We start from the raw sequence: 18,496 nt of genomic DNA on the forward strand, positions 1-18,496 counted from the left end.
GAGATATTGGTACACTTGTTTGGTTGTCCTAAAGTACATCACAAAGAGACTTCAGAAGAAAACTGTTGTGGCATATCTATTAAATGAAAAACTCTTAGGAACATACTGAGCTTAGTATGACTTATTCCCAAGTAAGTGAGCCTACGATTGCAAACAGAGGATCAAACTGCATGGTACATTAAATATGTAGCATGCAGCTGGACCTCTCTTTTTTACTCACATGTAAGGGCATGGAGTCCTGATCAGGATTACAATGTATGGTTAGGGGAGGCTTTAAACTTGCCCCTAGCTGTTTGATTACTGAAATCACACACACATGCATCTCCCCCCACCCCCTTTAGCCCATATGCAGCAGGGGAATGGGTTTCAGAAAACAAGCAGCTGGCTGAGGAAGTTTAAATTTCCCCTAACCATGCATCGTGGTCCTGATCTGGACAGGAGCTCCATGTGCTTGCTTACAAGTTAAAAAGTGAGGGTCAGCTGCATGCTATGTTTTTTAATGTATTGTGAAGTTTGACCCTTACATTCTTAAATTATATTCCATCAGAAGTTCCTTGTAGTGGATTGAGCTGATATGGCTCAAAGTCAGTCATTGGAAATATTTCTTATTAGCAGAAGATCACAGCAAATGCTACTGTGTTAAATCTTTCAAGAACTGTACATTTTGGCAGTGACATGTGCGGTGTGGGATAGAGTCTTAAGAGCCTGATGGATGTGGGAGACAGGTGGTGCTGGGATTAAATCCCAGCTTCACTCTTGATTCAGGGTAGATTCTGACTTTTAAAACAACATGAGTTGACAAAGCCAGCAAACAGTGACAGTTCGTGAGAAAGCTCTAACATAGCCACAACTCACCCATTCCTAATATTCCTGGTTCATGTGTATATGCTCCATAGTGTCCCATTGTTGGTGTGGTTCAGACATAATGCTAAACCATAATTTAGCACTACATGAACAAAGTTTGTGCATTCTCCCATCCTCTGGCCTCGGAGTGAGATGGGGACTGGAACCATCTTCCTGTTTGACGCTAATACTATTTATTGTTCTGTCCAAAAACTATAAAATCTACTTACTTTAAACTATGGTTTATTGAATTGAGCCAGGATCAAATCATGGTTTATGATACTGGTTTGTTTCAATGAAGACTAATTTAAACTAGGGATTGGGGAACCTCTGATCTGCAGTGCCTTTTTATCTAACCTGTGGACACTTTCTTTGTGGTTTTCTCTTGTGCAGACCTCAGCAGCTTACTGTGTTTTTGTACTGAACACCACCTGCCCACATCTCCAGCACAGAAATGCAGCAGGCTGGTAGAGGAAGACGGGATCTCTCTCTCTCCCTTCTGGCAGCTCATTTGGTTTCTGTGATGGAGGGGACCTAGAGAGCGGCTCATCATCCCCTGCAGCCAGCACAGAATCAGTGTGGGATTGTCAACTGTTTTCGTACTAGCCAGGGAAGAAGAACAGCCACCCCACCTCTGCCTATAGCCAACACAAACTAAGTGAGCTGCTAGAGGATGGAACAAGCAATCCATTCCTCTTCCACCTGCAATTTTGTGTTGGACATGTGGGATGGAGAGGGATGGGGAGAGAGTCAGAAGAGGATAGCAGAAAGAGCAAGAAGGGGTAAACCCACCCATTGCAGGCACGAGGTCCCTGACAGGTGGCCCCTGAGGGAATGTAGCCATCAACAGAAAAAAAGTTCACTACCCCTGCTTTAAACTAGCCAGTGTTTCCAATTTGCATGTAACAAGAAATTCTGGTTAGTTGAAAATAGGAAGCTAATGTTTCCAAATCCTCCTTGTGATTGCAGGGGAGGGGGGGAGTGCAAACCCAAGGCCTGTTTACATAATACTAAACCATGGGCTAGTGTTATGTCTGACCCGGGCCATTTAGTTGTTTATGCAAATCAGTATTCAGACTATTTGCCACAGAGAGGTCAACTAAACACAACTCTTTTCAATGGAAACAAGGCTCTTGCATAGCATCAAGTGATAAGAAGCAAGTAATGACAGATGCAAGGATGAATCAGCCCTAAGATGTAGAATGGTCCAGGGGCTGCGACATCACTTGGTTGTGATATTTCAGATCATTCACACAGTCAGCTTTGCCCTACTTTACAGGATTGTTGTGCAGATAGCATATGCCGCTTATACACAGTAAATCAACTTTGATATTGAAAGGCTTGCATAAATTATCATGATTATTAAGGATGATGTTGCTTTTCTTGGAAGTTTCAAGTGAGCTATGTCTGCAACATAATTTTTCAAGAGGAATAATGAAGAGGTATTATAGAGTTGCAATCAATAGTTGTCTCGAGTAAAATTCATGATGAATTTGGAAGGTTTTGCTCAGGTGAAATGTCAGTAGGAATTTAGCTAAGTATAGTGTGTTACATCCAATGTTATGCAAGTAAACCTCGGTCATCACATTTGCTTCTTCTGTCTCCTTTTTTATTCTTAGACGTTAATTATACTCAGGTGGATTGTAAGGTTAAAAAAACCATACTGTATAGCTGAATTCCATATATTTTTCATTCTTTTCCCCTTGTAGCCACTAGAGAGAGCAGCAATACATAGGCTAGTGTAACCAGCCAAAATACACCACATGAAGGGAGTAGTAAATGGGACGTTTTCAGGCTTGCTTAAATATGTAAGAAGGGTCACTAATATATAATATGAACTCATGGGAATCAAGGCAGATTTCTTAATTTTGCTTACAGTGTCAGTAACAAAATTGTAGCCTGTGCATCCAATTATTAATCTTCATAACAGTACGCTTTAGCAATGCTTTGCAGACTTATCATTGGAACTGCTATAGTTTTGGTACAAGAAACTTCTTAATTTGCCCACATTTAGCATCTTCCTTGAGTTTTGTAATGCTTCATCCCTGATTAATATTTTGTAAGCCATATGGTTTAGATTCGCTTTTTCAAATATCAATAAATTCATATAGATTAGTTTGAGAACACAGGATTGATACATGTTGCACCTGAACATTTGGGGGCTGCAATCCTATACACATTAACCAACGAGTAAGCTCCACTGATTTTTAATGTAAATATGCATAAGGTTTGGCTGCATGTTAAAGACGGACTCCTCTAAATTACGTCCCATGTAAGATTGTAACACGTGAAATGTTTATAATATTCCATTGCTAGAAAAGTAGAGTAGCCATTTCTTATCACAGAGACCAGATACTAACCTTTAAATTTGTCAGTGCAATAGGACAGGAAGCAGCTGTGGCTGTTTTGGCTTGTTTGTTCCCTCCTGTCTGTCTTCCATTCCCTTCTTCATCTCCTATGCAGCACAGCTAGAGATCTGTAGCATAGCAAGTGAAGGGAGGCAGCAGACGTCAGAACCTGGGAGTGAATGGATTAGGGCAGCCACAGTTTCGTAGACTTCCACTGCACTGGGATATTTAAATGTCTTTGTCTGGGATAAGAGGTGGTAACCTTAAAGCCAGGATACTCTGAAACCTCAGAAATGAGGGCTTGTGTGTCTGTCTTGTGAGTCATCTGGTCTCTAAGAACCAGGTATAATTTTCAGACACAAGGGTAGCTCATGGAACCCTTCTTGGGATGGAAATCATAATGGGGTAAGTAGCCCTTATCTAATTATTAGTTGCTCTTCAAATGGCCATAATAAATCAAAAACAGAAAATGCCTTTCACATGTTTTGTTGTTGTTGTTGTTCAGTCGTTCAGTCATGTCCGACTCTTCGTGACCCCATGGACCATAGCACGCCAGGCCTTCCTGTCCTGCGCTCTCTCCCGGAGCGTGCTCAAGTCCATATTCATTGCATCAGTGATGCTATCTAGCCATCTCATCCTCTGCCGTCCCCTTCTCCTTTTGTAGAGGTAACATATTCTGTATAAAACTGGCTGATGTTCAGTTGTGAACAGCAGGTCTTCTGGGTAGATGTGTAGGATTTCACTGTAATTGGACATAACATGCAGTTTTCGGGCTGCAGCCTTGCACTCTAGGCAGTAACTCCCATTGAACTTAATGGAAGTAACTTCTGAATACGCATGTATGAGATCAGGCTGTGGAGCTCTCCTGTATTTCCTGGTACCTTCTGAACCAGTGGGCTTTGCTGCTCTCTATTTTATCGAAGCAGCGAAAGCTATAATTTTCTTAGCATAGCAAGTACTGAGCCCATTGTTTTGTCTGCAGCCTTCCATATCTGTTAGCCACTTTAAAAAAAAAAGAAGTCTTCCTCTGACCTCTTTGCCATGTATCAGATAATAAGAGTATCAGCTACAAGATGTCTGTATTCAAGTATGTTTTAAAAGATACACTCCCCCAGTTCCATGCAGGGCTAGGCTGACACGTAATAACCCAGGAATGCTGACTAACTCAGCCCAGCTGGCTATTCTACAAACGCTTTCCTTTTCACTGAATTTCTTAGCCTTCAGAGACTTAAAACAAACACATGCACTTCTCATAAGGAGGGTTTTTAAAAAAAAAAAAATAATAAGTTGATAGGACTTCAGTTCATAACTGAGTTGTAAATGAATTATCTTTGTGAAAAACAAAACTCATTTTAAGCCAAATCTTGTGACAGAGGAGACCAGTCCAGAGAAAAAAAGTCAAGTGTCAGAAACCTTACAGCTCAACTGTTCAGGGTGGGAGACTAGGAGCTAGCTAGGTTTATTTTCTTTATATGTCCTTCAGATGCTGGACTTTAGAGGTCCATATTTTCAGAAATCAGGCAGTGAAAGAACCCTTTGTTCTCTGTGTTATATGAAAACTGCCCCAGTAAAAAGCATTCACCTTTTCATTGGTTCTGGAAGCTTGTGCTTGGTTGGACTACTGAAGAAGGAAGTGCCAAAGCCATGGAGGATGTACCTCTGGATTGGATTGTAGCAAGCACCAGCAGCAGTGATTTCTACTGCAACGGACATACAGTCATACTGCTTGCAAGTGGGGAAAACCTGTTATGTTTGGCTGGCAAAGAGAGGCCTAGAGAAAGTGTTGTTGTTCAGTCGTTAAGTTGTGTCTGACTCTTCGTGACCCCATGGACCATAGCACGCCAGGCTTTCCTGTCCACTCTCTCCCGGAGTGTGCTCAAGTTCATATTCATTGCATCGGTGATGCTATCTAGCCATCTCATCCTCTGCCATCCCCTTCTCCTTTTGCCTTCAGTCTTTCCCAGCATCAGGGTCTTTTCCAGGGAGTTTTCTCTTTGCATTAGGTGGCCAAAATATTTGAGCTTCAGCTTCAGTATCTGTCCTTCCAATGAGCAGTCAGGGTTGATTTCCTTTAGGATGGACTGATTTGACCTCCTTGCAGTCCAGGGGACTCCTAAGAGAAAGTGAGCTACGCCCAAATGAGTGCCATAACCTGTCCTGGGTCTTACAGCTGTGCTGTTGCCAACTCTAAAGCTGGGATTGGGTCTCAGCAGGAGTGTGAAAGAAGCATTTTCTTCTGCCAGTATCAGTAGTCTAGGGACAGTTGTCCCTAGACTACTGATGCATCTCAAACAGTAAGTTCAAAAACCACCATCTAGAATATACTGAAGTACGAAACATGGGAAGGTGCCTTCTATAAAGTCAATTCCTTGATCCATCTAACTCAGGCTTGCCTCTGCTGACTGGCAGCAATGGCTCTGCAGGCCTCTAGACAGGATTCCCCCTTCCCTACCTAGATCTTTTTTATGCAATACATGTGCTCTACCACTGAACTACAGCCCCTCCCTAAGTGTACTTAATCCTACGTTCAGAAATATGCGGTACAGCCTTCTGGGGCAAAAAATCTCAACTTCACGTATACGCTGATGGGATCCGAGCTAGCAGTGACTGGGCAAGAACGAGATCCTGCGGTTATGGTGGGCGGCTCGATGAAAATGCCAACCCAGTGTGTGGCTGCTGTGAAACAAGCAAATTCCATGTTGGGCATAATTAGAAAAGGAATTGAGAATAAAACTGCCAATATCATACTGCCTGTATACAAGTCTGTGGTGTGACCACACTTGGAATGCTGTATACAGTTTTGGTCACAGCACCTTAAAAAAAAGGGATATGTATAGAGTTGGAAAAAGTGCAGAAAGGGGCAACAAAAATGATCAAGGGACTGAAGCAACTGCCCTATGAGGGAATGTAACAACAGCTGGGATTGTTTAGCATGTAAAAAGGGCGAGTAAGAGGAGACACAATAGAGGTGAAAGCCAGTGCTCATCAGTTTTCACACAGCCTCCCTTGCTTTTCAAACGAGGCCCTCCAGCCAGATTCACTGCAGCAGCAGCAGCACTCCTATCAGCATAAGGAGGCACACGAGGAGCCAGCTCTCCAAGCACGAGGAGCCCCAGTGACAAACATCAGCAAACAAGTGAGTTAAGCAACTGTGTGAGAAGCTAGGGCAGGAAACTCTTCCCTCCCTACTCAGTACTCACGCTAAGTAACTGTAATTAAATATAAATAATTTCCCCAACTTCTTGTAGTAAACAACTAAGATTTCCAGGGAAAACACGCAAATAAAAAAACAGTTATGAAGGTAGAAAGCCAGTGGTGACGGGGGGGCTATCCAGGGTATTGCAAGGAGTGCCACATGTATGTCTATCTACCTGCTGGATGGAAGTCGTGGGTGTGTGCTCGGTGTAATGAGCTCTTGGCTCTCGGGGAACAAGTGCGTTCCCTTGAGGCCAAGGTTGCTGACCTGGAGAAGATCAGAGAGGTTGGTGGATGAGACCTTCAGGGACCTAGTAGCTGTGTCCCACTCCCAGGGTGACAGCTCCTCTGCTGTCATGGAGAATGCGGGTCTCAGGGAAGGACAGCGTCATGCCGAAGAAGAGGGAAATGATCCCTTAGAAGGGACCAATTCCTTGGAAGACGAACAAATATCCTTGTGCACCAAGGATGTGACTCCAGGGGGTGGAGGGCTTGTGGTAGTGGGGGATTTGATCATTAGACACATAGACAGCTGGGTTTGTGATGGGTGTGTAGACCGCATGGTGAACTGCCTGCCTGGTGTGAAGGTTGCGGATATCACGCACCGTCTAGATAGCCTAGTAGATAGTGCTGGGGTGGAGTCAGTAGTTGTGGTCTGTGTTGGTACCAATGATGTGTGGAAATGTAGTCGCAAGGTCCTGGAAGCCAAATTTAGGTTGCTAGGTTGGAGGTTGAAATCCAGGCCCACCAAGGTGGCTTTCTCTGAAATGCTACCTGTTCCACACACACGGCCAGCTAGACAGGCGAAGCTGAGGAGTCTCGATGCATGGATGAGACAGTGGTGCAGAGAGGAAGGGTTTAGATTATTACAAAATTATGCATGGTGTGGAGAATGTGGATAGGGAGACATTTTTCTCCCTTTCTCAAAATACTAGAACCTAGTGTCATTCCATGAAGCTGATTGGTGGGAGATTCAGGGAAGATAAAAGGAAGTACTTCTTCACACAGCGCATAGTTAAAACTGTGGAATTTGCTACCACAGGATGTAGTGATGGCCTCCAATTTGGATGGCTTTAAAAGGGGGTTGGACAAATTCCTAGAGGAAAAGGCTATCATTGGCAACTTGTCCTGATGGCTATGTCCTACCTCCAGTACCAGAGGCAGTGAGCCTACATACACCAGTTGCTGGGGAACATGGGTGGGCAGGTGATGTTGTGCTCATGCCCTGCTCGTGGGTTCTTGGTTGACAGCTGGTTGGCTACTGTGTGAACAGAATGCTGGACTAGATGGACCCTTGGTCTGATCCAGCATGGCTTTTCTTATGTTCTTAGGTGTACACAATTATGCAAGGTGTGGAGAAAATGGATAGGGGAACATTTTTCTCCCTCATCATATTAGAACTTGTGGTCATCCCATTAAGCAAATTGGTGGGAGATTCATGACAGGTAAAAGGAAGTTGTTATTGCATTTATATCCCATCTTTTTTCCTCTTGCAATGATCTCAAAGTGGCTTGGGTTCCTTGCAAGAGGAAAGAACTTCACACAGTGAAGGAATTTCTTCACACAGTGCATAGTTAAAACTATGGAATTCACTGCCACAAGATGTAGTGATGGCCACCAATTTGGGTCACTTTAAAGTAGACATTCATGGAGGAGAAGGCTGCCAATAGGTTGTAGTCCTGATGCTATATGCTACCTCCAATATCAGAGGCAATATCCCTATGTACATCAGTTGCTGGGTAACATGAGTGGGAGGGTGCTATTGCACTCATATTCTACATGTGGTTTTCCCAAAGGCAGCTGGTTGGCCACTGTGTGAACAGAATGCTGGACTAGAGGGATCTTTGGTCTGATCCAGCATGGTTTTCTTACATTCCTATGTACTACTACTAACAGTATGTGAGAGATCGCCCCCTTCCTATACATAGAAAAGTAGCACATCAGGAAAGAGGCAAAGGGCACAATCCTGTGGCTGCTAGACAGTGTCCAGATGGCCATAGGATTTTTTGGTTTATGGGAACTGAGCTCGGAACAAGCAGAATCCTGTTTGCCTGGATTCAGCTTTCTTTCCCAGAAATTGGACTCCCCTTCCCCACTGTCTTGTAAGAGGTGTGGGTTGTCCCTGGCTACGTGCTCAGAAGAGCAGCATGAATCGGCTGAAAAGGAGGTGTTCCTGGGGGTGGCGAGGGACCGCATAAGCGCCGGTACAATGCTTCCTATGCAACGTCCAGCCTCCCCGCTAGGGGTGGGGGAGAATTTCTCCCCGAAACTTCGGGGGGCTGAGCGCCAACGCATTCGGTCCTCTGAAGGTTGTTCGGGGAGAAATTCTCTGCCCCCCCCCCCGAGATGGGACTTACCTTTCACGAATGTCCCTCCCGGCGGCGGGTCCCGGCGGCGGTTCGGCAGGTCTTCGTCAGGGGCGGGGGCGGCAGCCGGTCTTTCAACCGGCTGCCGCCGCCATTACAAGCAAAGTAAAAAAAAACCAAAAAAACGCCCGTGATAGGCTACGTAACGATTAACGTAGCCTATCACGGCTAGATCTGCAAAGTCAGCCGTGATAGGCTACATTAATCGTCACGTAGCCTATTACGGGTGACTTTGGAAAAAAAAAAAGCGCGTACGCAAATGGCGGCCCCCATAGGAAGCAAATAGCATTGCCCTTATTTTCGACGTAGTCTACGTAAATCTTTACGTAGACTACAGGGACCAAATAAGGAACGCGAATGGCGGCTTCCTATGGGGACCGCCATTTGCGTACGCGCTTTTCTTTTTTTCCAAAGTCACCCGTGATAGGCTACATAACGATTAACGTAGCCTATCACGGCTGACTTTGCAGATCTAGCCATGATAGGCTACGTTAATCGTTACGTAGTCTATCACAGGGGCGTTTTTTTTTTCTTTTGAAGTTCGCGGCCGGGGAGACGGGGCACTTCTCCCCGGCCTGAATTTCGGCCGGGCGAGGCAGGAAGCCTCCCCCCCGGCCTGAATTTCGGCCGGGCGAGGAGGGAAGCCTCCCCCCCCGGCCTGAACTTCAGGGGGAGCAGTGAAGCGCCTCCCCCCCACCGCGAAGCAAGCTGCGAGACCAGGTAAGTGACTTTCGTGCACCCCTACTCCCCGCCCCCTGCCTAGACGGCCAAAATCAGCCATCTGGCCACAAATGCAAGGCGGCTGGAGCGCAGAGGAGAAGATCCCCTCCACGCTCTGCCTGCCCTGCATTGGATAGTCGGCTGCCTCCGAGTTTGGAGGCGGACAACTATCCCCATAGGATTGCACCCTAGGTAGAGTATTTCTCCTGGATGAGAGCTTTCTGCAGGCAGCAATTTTTTGATGTGAGGATGTATTCATACAATCCTCATCTGTATTTTGAAGTGGCAAAGTAGGTTTTATTTATGAATGTGTAGTTCAGCTCTTCATAGATTTCAGTGATATTTTCACTCCAAACCTTTACTTACAATGGGCAAGAACCACTGAATTCAATGAGACTTCCATAATATGTTTAATATTGCAGCCTTAGATTTTCTGCAGTTTTAAGTACATTTATAACTTAATTGTAAGCATACTTACTTGGTAGTTAAGTGCCATAGATCGGCTGTAATACATTAAGTACATTTATAGCCTTATTGTAATTATAATTACTTGGATGTAAGTGCCACTGAGTTCAAAGGTGCCTTCTCCCCTACATCCCAGTCTGCCACCTAAGGTCATAGAATCATAGAATAGTAGGGTTGGAAGGCCCTATAATCCTATAAGACCATCGAATCCAACCCCCTGCTCAGTGCAGGAATCCAAGTCAGAGCATCCCTGACAGATGGCTGTCCAGCCTCATCTTAAATGCCTCCAGTGTGGGAGAGCCCACTACCTCCCTAGCTCATTGGTTCCATTATCCTATTGCTCTCAGAGTCAGGAAGTTTTTCCTGATGTTCAGCTGGAACCTGGCTTCCTGTAACTTGATCCCATTACTCCGTTTCCTGCATTCTGGGATGACCGAGAAGAGATACTGTCCCTCCTCTCTGTGAAATTTCAAGTACTTGAAGAGCGCTATCCTATCTTCCCTCACTCTTCTCAAGGCTAAATGTGCCCATTTCTTTCAGTCTCTCCTCATAGGGCTGTGTTTCCAGTCCCCTGATCATCTTCGTTGCATCTGCATCCTTCTTAAAGTGTGGTGCCCAGAACTGGACACAGTACTCCAGATGAGGCCTAAGCAGTGCTGAGTAGAGGAGAACTAGTACTCCACGGGATTTGGAAGCTATGCTTCTATTAATGCAGCCCAAAATAGCATTTGCCTTTTTCGCAGCCACATCACATTGTTGGCTCATATTGAGCTTATGATCTACAACAATGCCAAGATCCTTCTTGCTTGTAGTATTGTTGAGCCAAGTATCCCCCATCTTGTAACTGTGCATTTGGTTTCTTTTTCCAGATTAGTCTGGCAGGATTTGTTCTTGACTAGGGATGTACGAAAGTCACTTACTTTTCCGTGGATTCTGTTCATGGGGGGGGGGGCGTTCCGTCCCTCCCCCCGGAATCCTCGACAGGGGGGGAGGCGATCCGGTCCTCCCCCCCAGAATCCTCGACGGCCGGCTGTGCTCTGCGGCAGCTCTGCAGAGCAGCCAGCCAGGCCCAGGCCAGGGCCGTCCGCAGCCGGATTTCTGGCCACAGAGGGCTCTGGGTAAAAAAACAAACAAACCACGTACGCAAATGGCAGCGGCTACGGCCGCCACCATTTGCGTTCCTTATTTTTCGCCGTCTTAGTCTACGTAAATATTTACGTAGAGTATTACGGCGAAAATAAAGGGGAACGCAAATAGCGTAATGGGCGCTATTTGCGTCCCTTTTTGATTCGCCGTTTTAGCCTACGTAAATATTTACGTAGGCTAAAACGGCGAATCAAAAAGGGACGCAAATAGCGCCCACTATGCTATTTGCGTTCCCCTTTATTTTCGCTGTATTAGTCTATGTAAATATTTACGTAGACTAAGACGGCGAAAAATAAGGAACGCAAATGGCGGCGGCCATAGCCGCCGCCATTTGCGTACACTTTTTTTTTTAAACCGGGATGTGATAGGCTACGTAAGTCTTTACGTAGCCTATCACGTCTCTGTAAAAAAAAACAAAAAATGACAAGACTGCAAATGGCGGTGGCGGCAGCCAGTCGGAAGATCAGCCACCGCAGCCGCCGCCACCAGGAACATCCGCCCCAGGTAAGTCTCATCCCGGCGAGGATCCGTGGGGGGGCAGGGAGGTGGCAGGCCGTTCCGCCACAGATTTCGGGGGGCCGAATGCACTGGCATTCGGCCTCACCGAGATCTGTGGCGGAATTCTCTGACATCCCTATTCTTGACAAATCCATGTTTGCTTCGAGTAATCCCTGCATTGTTGTCAAGGTGCTTACAGATGGATTGCTTTATCATCTGCTCCAGAATTTTCCCAGGGATTGATGTCAGACTGACTGGTCTGTAGTTCCCAGATTCCTCCTTTTTACCCTTTTTGAAGATAGGGACAACATTAGCCCTCCTCCAGTCATCTGGCACTTCACCCGTCCTCCATGATTTCTCAAAGAGAATAGACAGCAGTTCTGAGAGTTCTTCTGCCAGTTCCTTTATTACTCTAGGGTGCAGTTCATCTGGCCCTGGAGATTTGAATTCATTCAAAGTAATTAGGTGTTCCTTGACTGTATGCCTATTGATCTCAAGCCGCAATCCTGCCCCTTCAGCCTGTACTTCGCCTTTGCCGGAGGGGGGGGGGGTCATAGACCCTCTTTCGGGAGAAGACTGAGCCGAAGTAGGAATTGAGCACCTCTGCCTTTTCTTTGTCATCTGTTATCATTTTGCCATCCTTATTTAATAGTTGAACCACCCTTTCTTTCCTCTTGTCTTTTACTATGCACGTATCTGAAGAAAGCCTTTTTGTTGCTTTTAGCATCCCTCGCTCACCTCAGCTCGTTCTCAGCTTTAGCCTTCCTGACACCATCCCTGCAATTCTGTGCTACCTGCCTGTACTCTTCCTCTGTTGCTTGGCCTTCTTTCCACTTCCTATATGTGTCCCTTTTTGTTTTCAGGTCATCTCTAAGCCTTTTGTGAAGCCACATTGGCTTCTTCCGTTGTCTTCTGCCTTTTTTTTCTTGTTGGAATTGTTTGTAATTGTGCCTTTAGAATTTCCTTTTTTAAAAACTCCCATCCATCTTGGACTCCTTTTCTCGTTAGAGTCGTTTACCATGGGACTTATCATTGTTCTGAGTTTATTAAAATTGGCTTTCCTAAAATCTAGGGGGTGTGTTTGGCTACACTCGGCTTTTGCTTCCCTTAGAACCAAGAACTGAAGTATAACATGGTCACTTTCCCCCAGAGTTCCTATAACTGCTACTTTATCCACTAAGTCATCTCCGTTGGTTAGGATCAAGGAAAGGATAGCCGATCCTCTAGTTCCTTCCTCTACTTCCTGTAGAAGGAAGTTATCAGCAACACAAGTCAGGAATCTCTTGGAGGGGCCATGTTTTGCAGAATTGGTCTCCCAACAAATATCAGGGAAATTGAAGGCCCCCATTACTACGACATCATGCTTCCTTGAAACACTGGCTATTTGCTTTTCAAGTTTCATCCTCGTCTTCTCCTTGATTGGGTGGGCAGTAGTAGACTCTGACCACCACGTTCCTTTTATTCTTTGCTCCATTTATTTTAACCCATATGCCCTCGATGGGGCTACCAAGCTCATCCTCCAGTATTTCTGTGCAGAGATATGTATTTTTAACATATAGTGTTAATATATGGCTCCACCTCCCTTTCTGTTCCTCCTGTTCTTTTTGAACAAGTTGTATCCTTCAAGTCCTCTGAGGGCTATCTGCTGCAGCTGCCTAATGTGAGACTGGCAACCACACATAAGAGGACTTTTTTCTTTGCCGCCCCAGTTGTGGAATGAGGTACCTTGGACCTAGACCATGTAAGGCATTAAAGGTAAGAACCAGCACTTTATCTTTTGCTCAGAAACAAATTGGCAGCCAGTGTAAAGATTTTAAAACCGATGTAATATGGTCTCCACAGGGTGTCCCAGAGACCAACCTGGCTGCCATATTTTGTACCAGTTGAAGTTTCCAAACTAAATATAAAGGCAGCCCCAAGCACAGCACATTACAGAAATCAAGCCTAGAGGTTACGAGTGCATGCACCACCATTACCAGGTCCACGTAGAATCATAGAATAATAGGGTTGGAAGGGGCTTATAAGACCATCAAGCCCAACCCCCTGCTCAATGCAGGAATCCAAGTCAGATTCCAGGAATGGGTGTATCTGGCATATCAGCTGAAGCTGATAACAGGCACTTCTCACTGTTGCCTCCACCTGGGGTGCCAGGAACAGGGTTGGGTCAAGAAGCACCCCCAAGCTATGAACTTGCTCCTTCAGGGGGAGTGCAACCCCATCCAGAACTGGTTGACATACTTCAATACCTGAATTAGGACCCTTCACAATGAGCATCTCTGTCGCTTGGATTCAGATTCAGCTTATTCCCTCTCGTCCAGCCCAGTACTGACTTCAAGCAGTCATTCAGAGGAGTCATACCTTCCTTGGATAAAGATGAGAAGTGTCATCAGCATACTGATAACACTCAACCCCAAACCTGATGATCTCTCCTCGCGATTTCATGTAGATATTAAACAGCGTCGGGGCTAGAATGGAGCCCTGAGGACGGTCTTGTAGGCCCCTTCCAAACCTATGATTCCACATAATAATTCCGTTTTTGAGGAACAACTATCCCCGAGCAACACTATCTGGAACTGTCCTGACAGAAAGGAGCAGAACCACTGCAGAGCAGTGCCCCCAACTCCCTCAGGCAATCCAGAAGGATACCATGGTCGAAGGTATCGAATGCCACTGAGAGATCCAAAAGAATCAACAGGGATGCACCCTCCCTATCGATCCCCAGGCGAAGATCATCCACCAAGACGACCATGGCAGTCTCAACTCCATATATCCCGCTCTGAAACTGGTTCCTTGCTACTATTCCTTGCTACTATTAACCATGGAAGGCAAAAATATATGGATACAATTACAATGGGCGTTCCAGTCACAGAACTCTTAACATAATGGATAGTTTGGCCCTTAGGCTTATGATTCAACATTATTTTAATACTTTTGGACTAGTTATTTGGTGATGGTACCTGCCCATACAAATATTTTACAATATTTGTATTGTATTTGTATTTTTTTTGGTATTTTTTGTATTTTTACAAATATTGTAAAAATATTTGTATTTTTACAATATTTGTATATAGCTTTTCAACCATAATGGGTTTCACAGAATTTCACAATAATAAAGTCAAATTTATAGGCAGATCTATTGCTCTCACAATTATAGATCAGGATATAAGGCCAATGTTGCTTAATGCTTACTGGACAAAGACTGGAGAGACCCAGGCTCAGTTCCCCACTCAGCTGTGATACTCTGTGGGTGATCCTGGGCCAGTCGCTGTATCTCAGCCTAACCCACCTCGCAGGGTTGTTGTGAGGACAAAAGGGGGAAGAGAACCTTGAAAGCTACCTGTAGCTCTGTGGAGGAAGGGTGGAATAAAAATGCAATAAATGAAAGAGTGGGTTATTGACTGAATCATGTTGCTGCTGTTTTCAAAGGTGATGGCAGTGGTGAAGGGAGGTCTCAGGGCAGATGTTTTTCAGTCCTCTCCCCAATCCATGAGATGGTTCCTCGTGCTGCTGTTCTGGACAGATGGTATCAACAATTCCCAAAACTCTCAGTGGCAGTGATGTATAACATCTTCTTTCTGGTCCTCTTATTGATGTAGATGGAGGTGGAGATCAGATAGGCCAGTGTGTATGGCTGCATAAATACATAACTTGAAGAAATACCATTACTACCTTCCCTTCAGATGTTTAAGAACTTTGTTATATGCAGTCTCATTATGCACTCACAGTTAAAAGCCTTTTAAAAACACATTTTGTATAAGACATTTTTCCATGTAAGCTTGTTCCACACAAAAACTAGTTTCTAACGGGCAAAGACAGACAGACATACTTTGTGGCAGCAGTAGTCTACCAAGTTACGGATTTTTTAATTTCTTAAAACGTGGGGAGGGGGACGAGAAGTAGGTATAGCTACACTTGCAGTGTATGGTTATGTGTAAAACGATGCACCCGCTCACTTGGGATTAAGCGCCGCTGAACTAATTGGGATCTACTTCAGAGTAATCGTGACAGGATTGCACCGTGCGCGCGCGCACAGAGCTTATTTGAGAAACGGGACGTTCCTCACGGGAAGATGAGCTACTTCTACCACTGAACCTGTACAGCGCACTATTTCTACAGGGAGCGTACAACTAGTGGCCCTTCAGTCGCTGGCGCCTGCCGTTGCCTGGGCCTAACTCAAGGAGGCTGCCAAGACTGAACATGGCCTGAACTGGGCTTGTTCGTCTCTTGCCTGGCGAGTCTGCTTGCAGGAATGATGCCACGAAATCCGCCTGGGCTGCAGCAGGGGAGGCCCGGGTGGTGCCCCGGAGGCGGCTGAATTCGCAGAGCTGGGCTTGGCCGGGGGCCGGCGGCGCTCGCCCCGCCGCCCAGGACAGGCAGAGAAGGGTTAAGCGCGACCGGGCGGGGGAGCCCGGCAGGCAGTCGGGAGAGCCGCGCCTGCGCAGGGGGCCGGGCTCCGGCCGCCGTCTCGCTCGCGAAGTTGTCCGGGGCCGGGAAGAAGTTGGCGGCGCTGGGCGGAGGCAGAGGGCGGTGGGGCCGGGCTGCTCGCTCGGGTCCCTGCCGGCCATGGCGTTCCGCAGGCGAGCCAGAAGCCACCCGCTCTTCAGCCAGGAGTTCCTCATCCACAACCACGCCGACATCGGCTTCTGCTTGGTGCTCTGCGTGCTCATCTCGCTCATGTTCGAGGTGAGCCCTTGCCGGAGTCGGCAGCCCATCTTCTCCGGGGCGCGGCGCCTGTCAGCGCACTGCCTCCTGCTTAACGGGTCCCGCCGGGCCGGGCCGGGCCGGGCCGGGCCGGGGCGGGGCGGGGCGCAGAGCGGGCCCCTCCCAAAGCGCGTGGTGCGCGCTGCCTTTCTCCGCTGGGACAGCGCTCTCCCTCTCCCTCTGCCGCGCGCGCTCCTCTGACCTCCGCGCTCCGGGTCACGGGTGTCGCCAAACTGGAGAGCCAGATTACTGTTTTCCCTCTCGTTTGGGAGCCTCCTCCTCCGCTTGAGTTTGGATCCCCTTTCCCCTCAATTTGGCGCCGCCACTTCCGATGCCCCGTCTCTCCCCGCAAAGCCCCCTTTCAGTTTTTTGTCCCTTCGCCCCCCCCCCCGGTTATCCTCGAACTTCCTTCCTAGTCGTGTATCTCTGTCCTGTCCTGCTTCAGGGCCTGCCTCAGAGGGCAGCACTATTGGACAGCTGCCCAGGCCCAACTCCTCGGGAGGCCAAATCCCGACTAGCTGCTACTGAGGAGGAGCAGCCACCACGCTCTGCGAGAGCCCCCCCTTCTCCGTGCGATGTTGCCACTCACCGCAACCCAGCCCCCTCCTCCTCTCCCACCCATGTGAGTGGCAGTGCCCTCTCCCTCCGGGGGGCAGTGTGGACTGGGCCCAGCACTAGTGTCAGAGGAGGGAGTGGGCAGGCACATGGCGGTGGCTGCTCCGTGGGTACTCAAGTGAGCATCAGTGGGCAGGAGCAGCTCTTGCTTTCGCTCCCTGTCCGAGCAGTGGAGAGGATTGGGCCCTGCGCCTTGAAGAAGGGCCCTGCAGTGGCACCTGCTTCTCGCTGCTGCCTCTGCTGCTCAGTTGGCCGCTCAAATGAGCAAGCAACTCAGGGGGCTGCCAGGAGCCTCTGCTCTCTCCCTGGGCGGTGGCAGTACAGGTTAAGATTGGGCGCAGTAGGCCCGAACCTCCCTCCTGCACAGCCAAAGGCAGAGGGGAGGAGAGTGAAGGCAACAGATGCTTTTTGCTGCTAGTTCTACTGTTTGCTCACTGGCAAGAAAAAGCCACTGTCTCCACTTGCTATCCCTCTGTGTGGCATAGCAAGAGGAATCGCAGTCACCACTTTGCCCAAAGAAAAGGCAGCAGTGGGGCGAGGAAGAGGATGGAGGGCCCACAAGTACATGTTGCCAAAGCTCCCCTTCCCCCCTCCCCACAAGTCCTAGAACCTGCCCTGTTCGGGACACACACCTTACTCATGCTTGCATAAGTTCACTATCCTGTTCCCTTTACTAGTCCATGGCTGTTTAAGGTAGGGGTGGACAACTTGTGGCCCTCCAGATATTTTGGCCTGCAATGCCCATCATAGCCAACATAGCCAATGGTGAGAGATCATGGGAGTTGCAGTCCAACAGACATCTGGAGGGCCACAAGTTTTCCCCCTCCCCGATATAAGTCATCCCTGCTATCAATGACGTGTGTTGCTATCACACAGTCTCTTCCTCTTCTACAATTTCCAGTGGACTTTACTTTCCTGTCCACCTCCCTCTGAAATCTATACCAACAGGCCAGAAGTAGGCAGAGCATTCCTGTCCTGGGGGCCAAGAACTGCTGTTGATAATCTGGCTGTTTTTCTTTTCTGTTTGTTTAAAGAAGTAACTCGCCAAGAGAAGTTTGACTGAGGTCCATTGGTCAGTCTTACTATGGAATTTAAATTCCCAGTGCCTTCTTCCCACTACCCCCATGATCCACAGGCTGGACTTATCTACAGTGATCTGCTGATGGTTACTAACCCTTCCTTTGTTCATATCTGATCCCTAGAAATAGGAGACTGCCTGGCACTTGTATTTATAACCTCAGTTCTTGGTGTTATCATCATTGAGAATGTATGCTACAGTTCTTTTCTTACTGTAATATGGAATAGCCCTATTGAAGGCACAGAGGTGCCACCAATCTTCACAATGTCACACTGTTGTGGGTGACTTCATTCCCTCATGTAGTTTTATCATTGTGTAGAATATTGTGTCCTGTTCCCCCCCCACACACACACACACACTAACTCTGTTCCAAGGAACTCTGGGGATTCTCAGAAACTTTTTAGGTATCTCTGTAATGAAGCACAGGTTTCCTTGGAATACATTCTCACCCCTCCCCCATAGTGGCTGGCCCCTAAAATAAGAGGGGCTGCATTCTACAGTGTACTCCTGTGGAGCACCAA

At 47.1% G+C, this 18,496-nt stretch overlaps 1 protein-coding gene across 1 annotated transcript in view; it reads left to right on the plus strand.

Moving 5' to 3' along the window:
• The first annotated feature begins 15,795 nt into the window (after positions 1-15,795).
• Positions 15,796-18,496, plus strand: part of TRAM2 (translocation associated membrane protein 2) — a 67,961-nt gene continuing 65,260 nt past the window's right edge. The window contains exon 1 of the mRNA XM_084822662.1: positions 15,796-16,264. Within this exon, the coding sequence (XP_084678788.1) occupies positions 16,145-16,264 (120 nt within the window). The 5' untranslated portion in view covers positions 15,796-16,144. The remainder of the gene's footprint in view (positions 16,265-18,496) is intronic.

The sequence above is a fragment of the Heloderma suspectum genome, chromosome 1 (genome assembly GCF_057233095.1).
Source record: "Heloderma suspectum isolate Gila_16-S chromosome 1, 16-S_ref, whole genome shotgun sequence".
NCBI lineage: Eukaryota > Metazoa > Chordata > Lepidosauria > Squamata > Helodermatidae > Heloderma > Heloderma suspectum.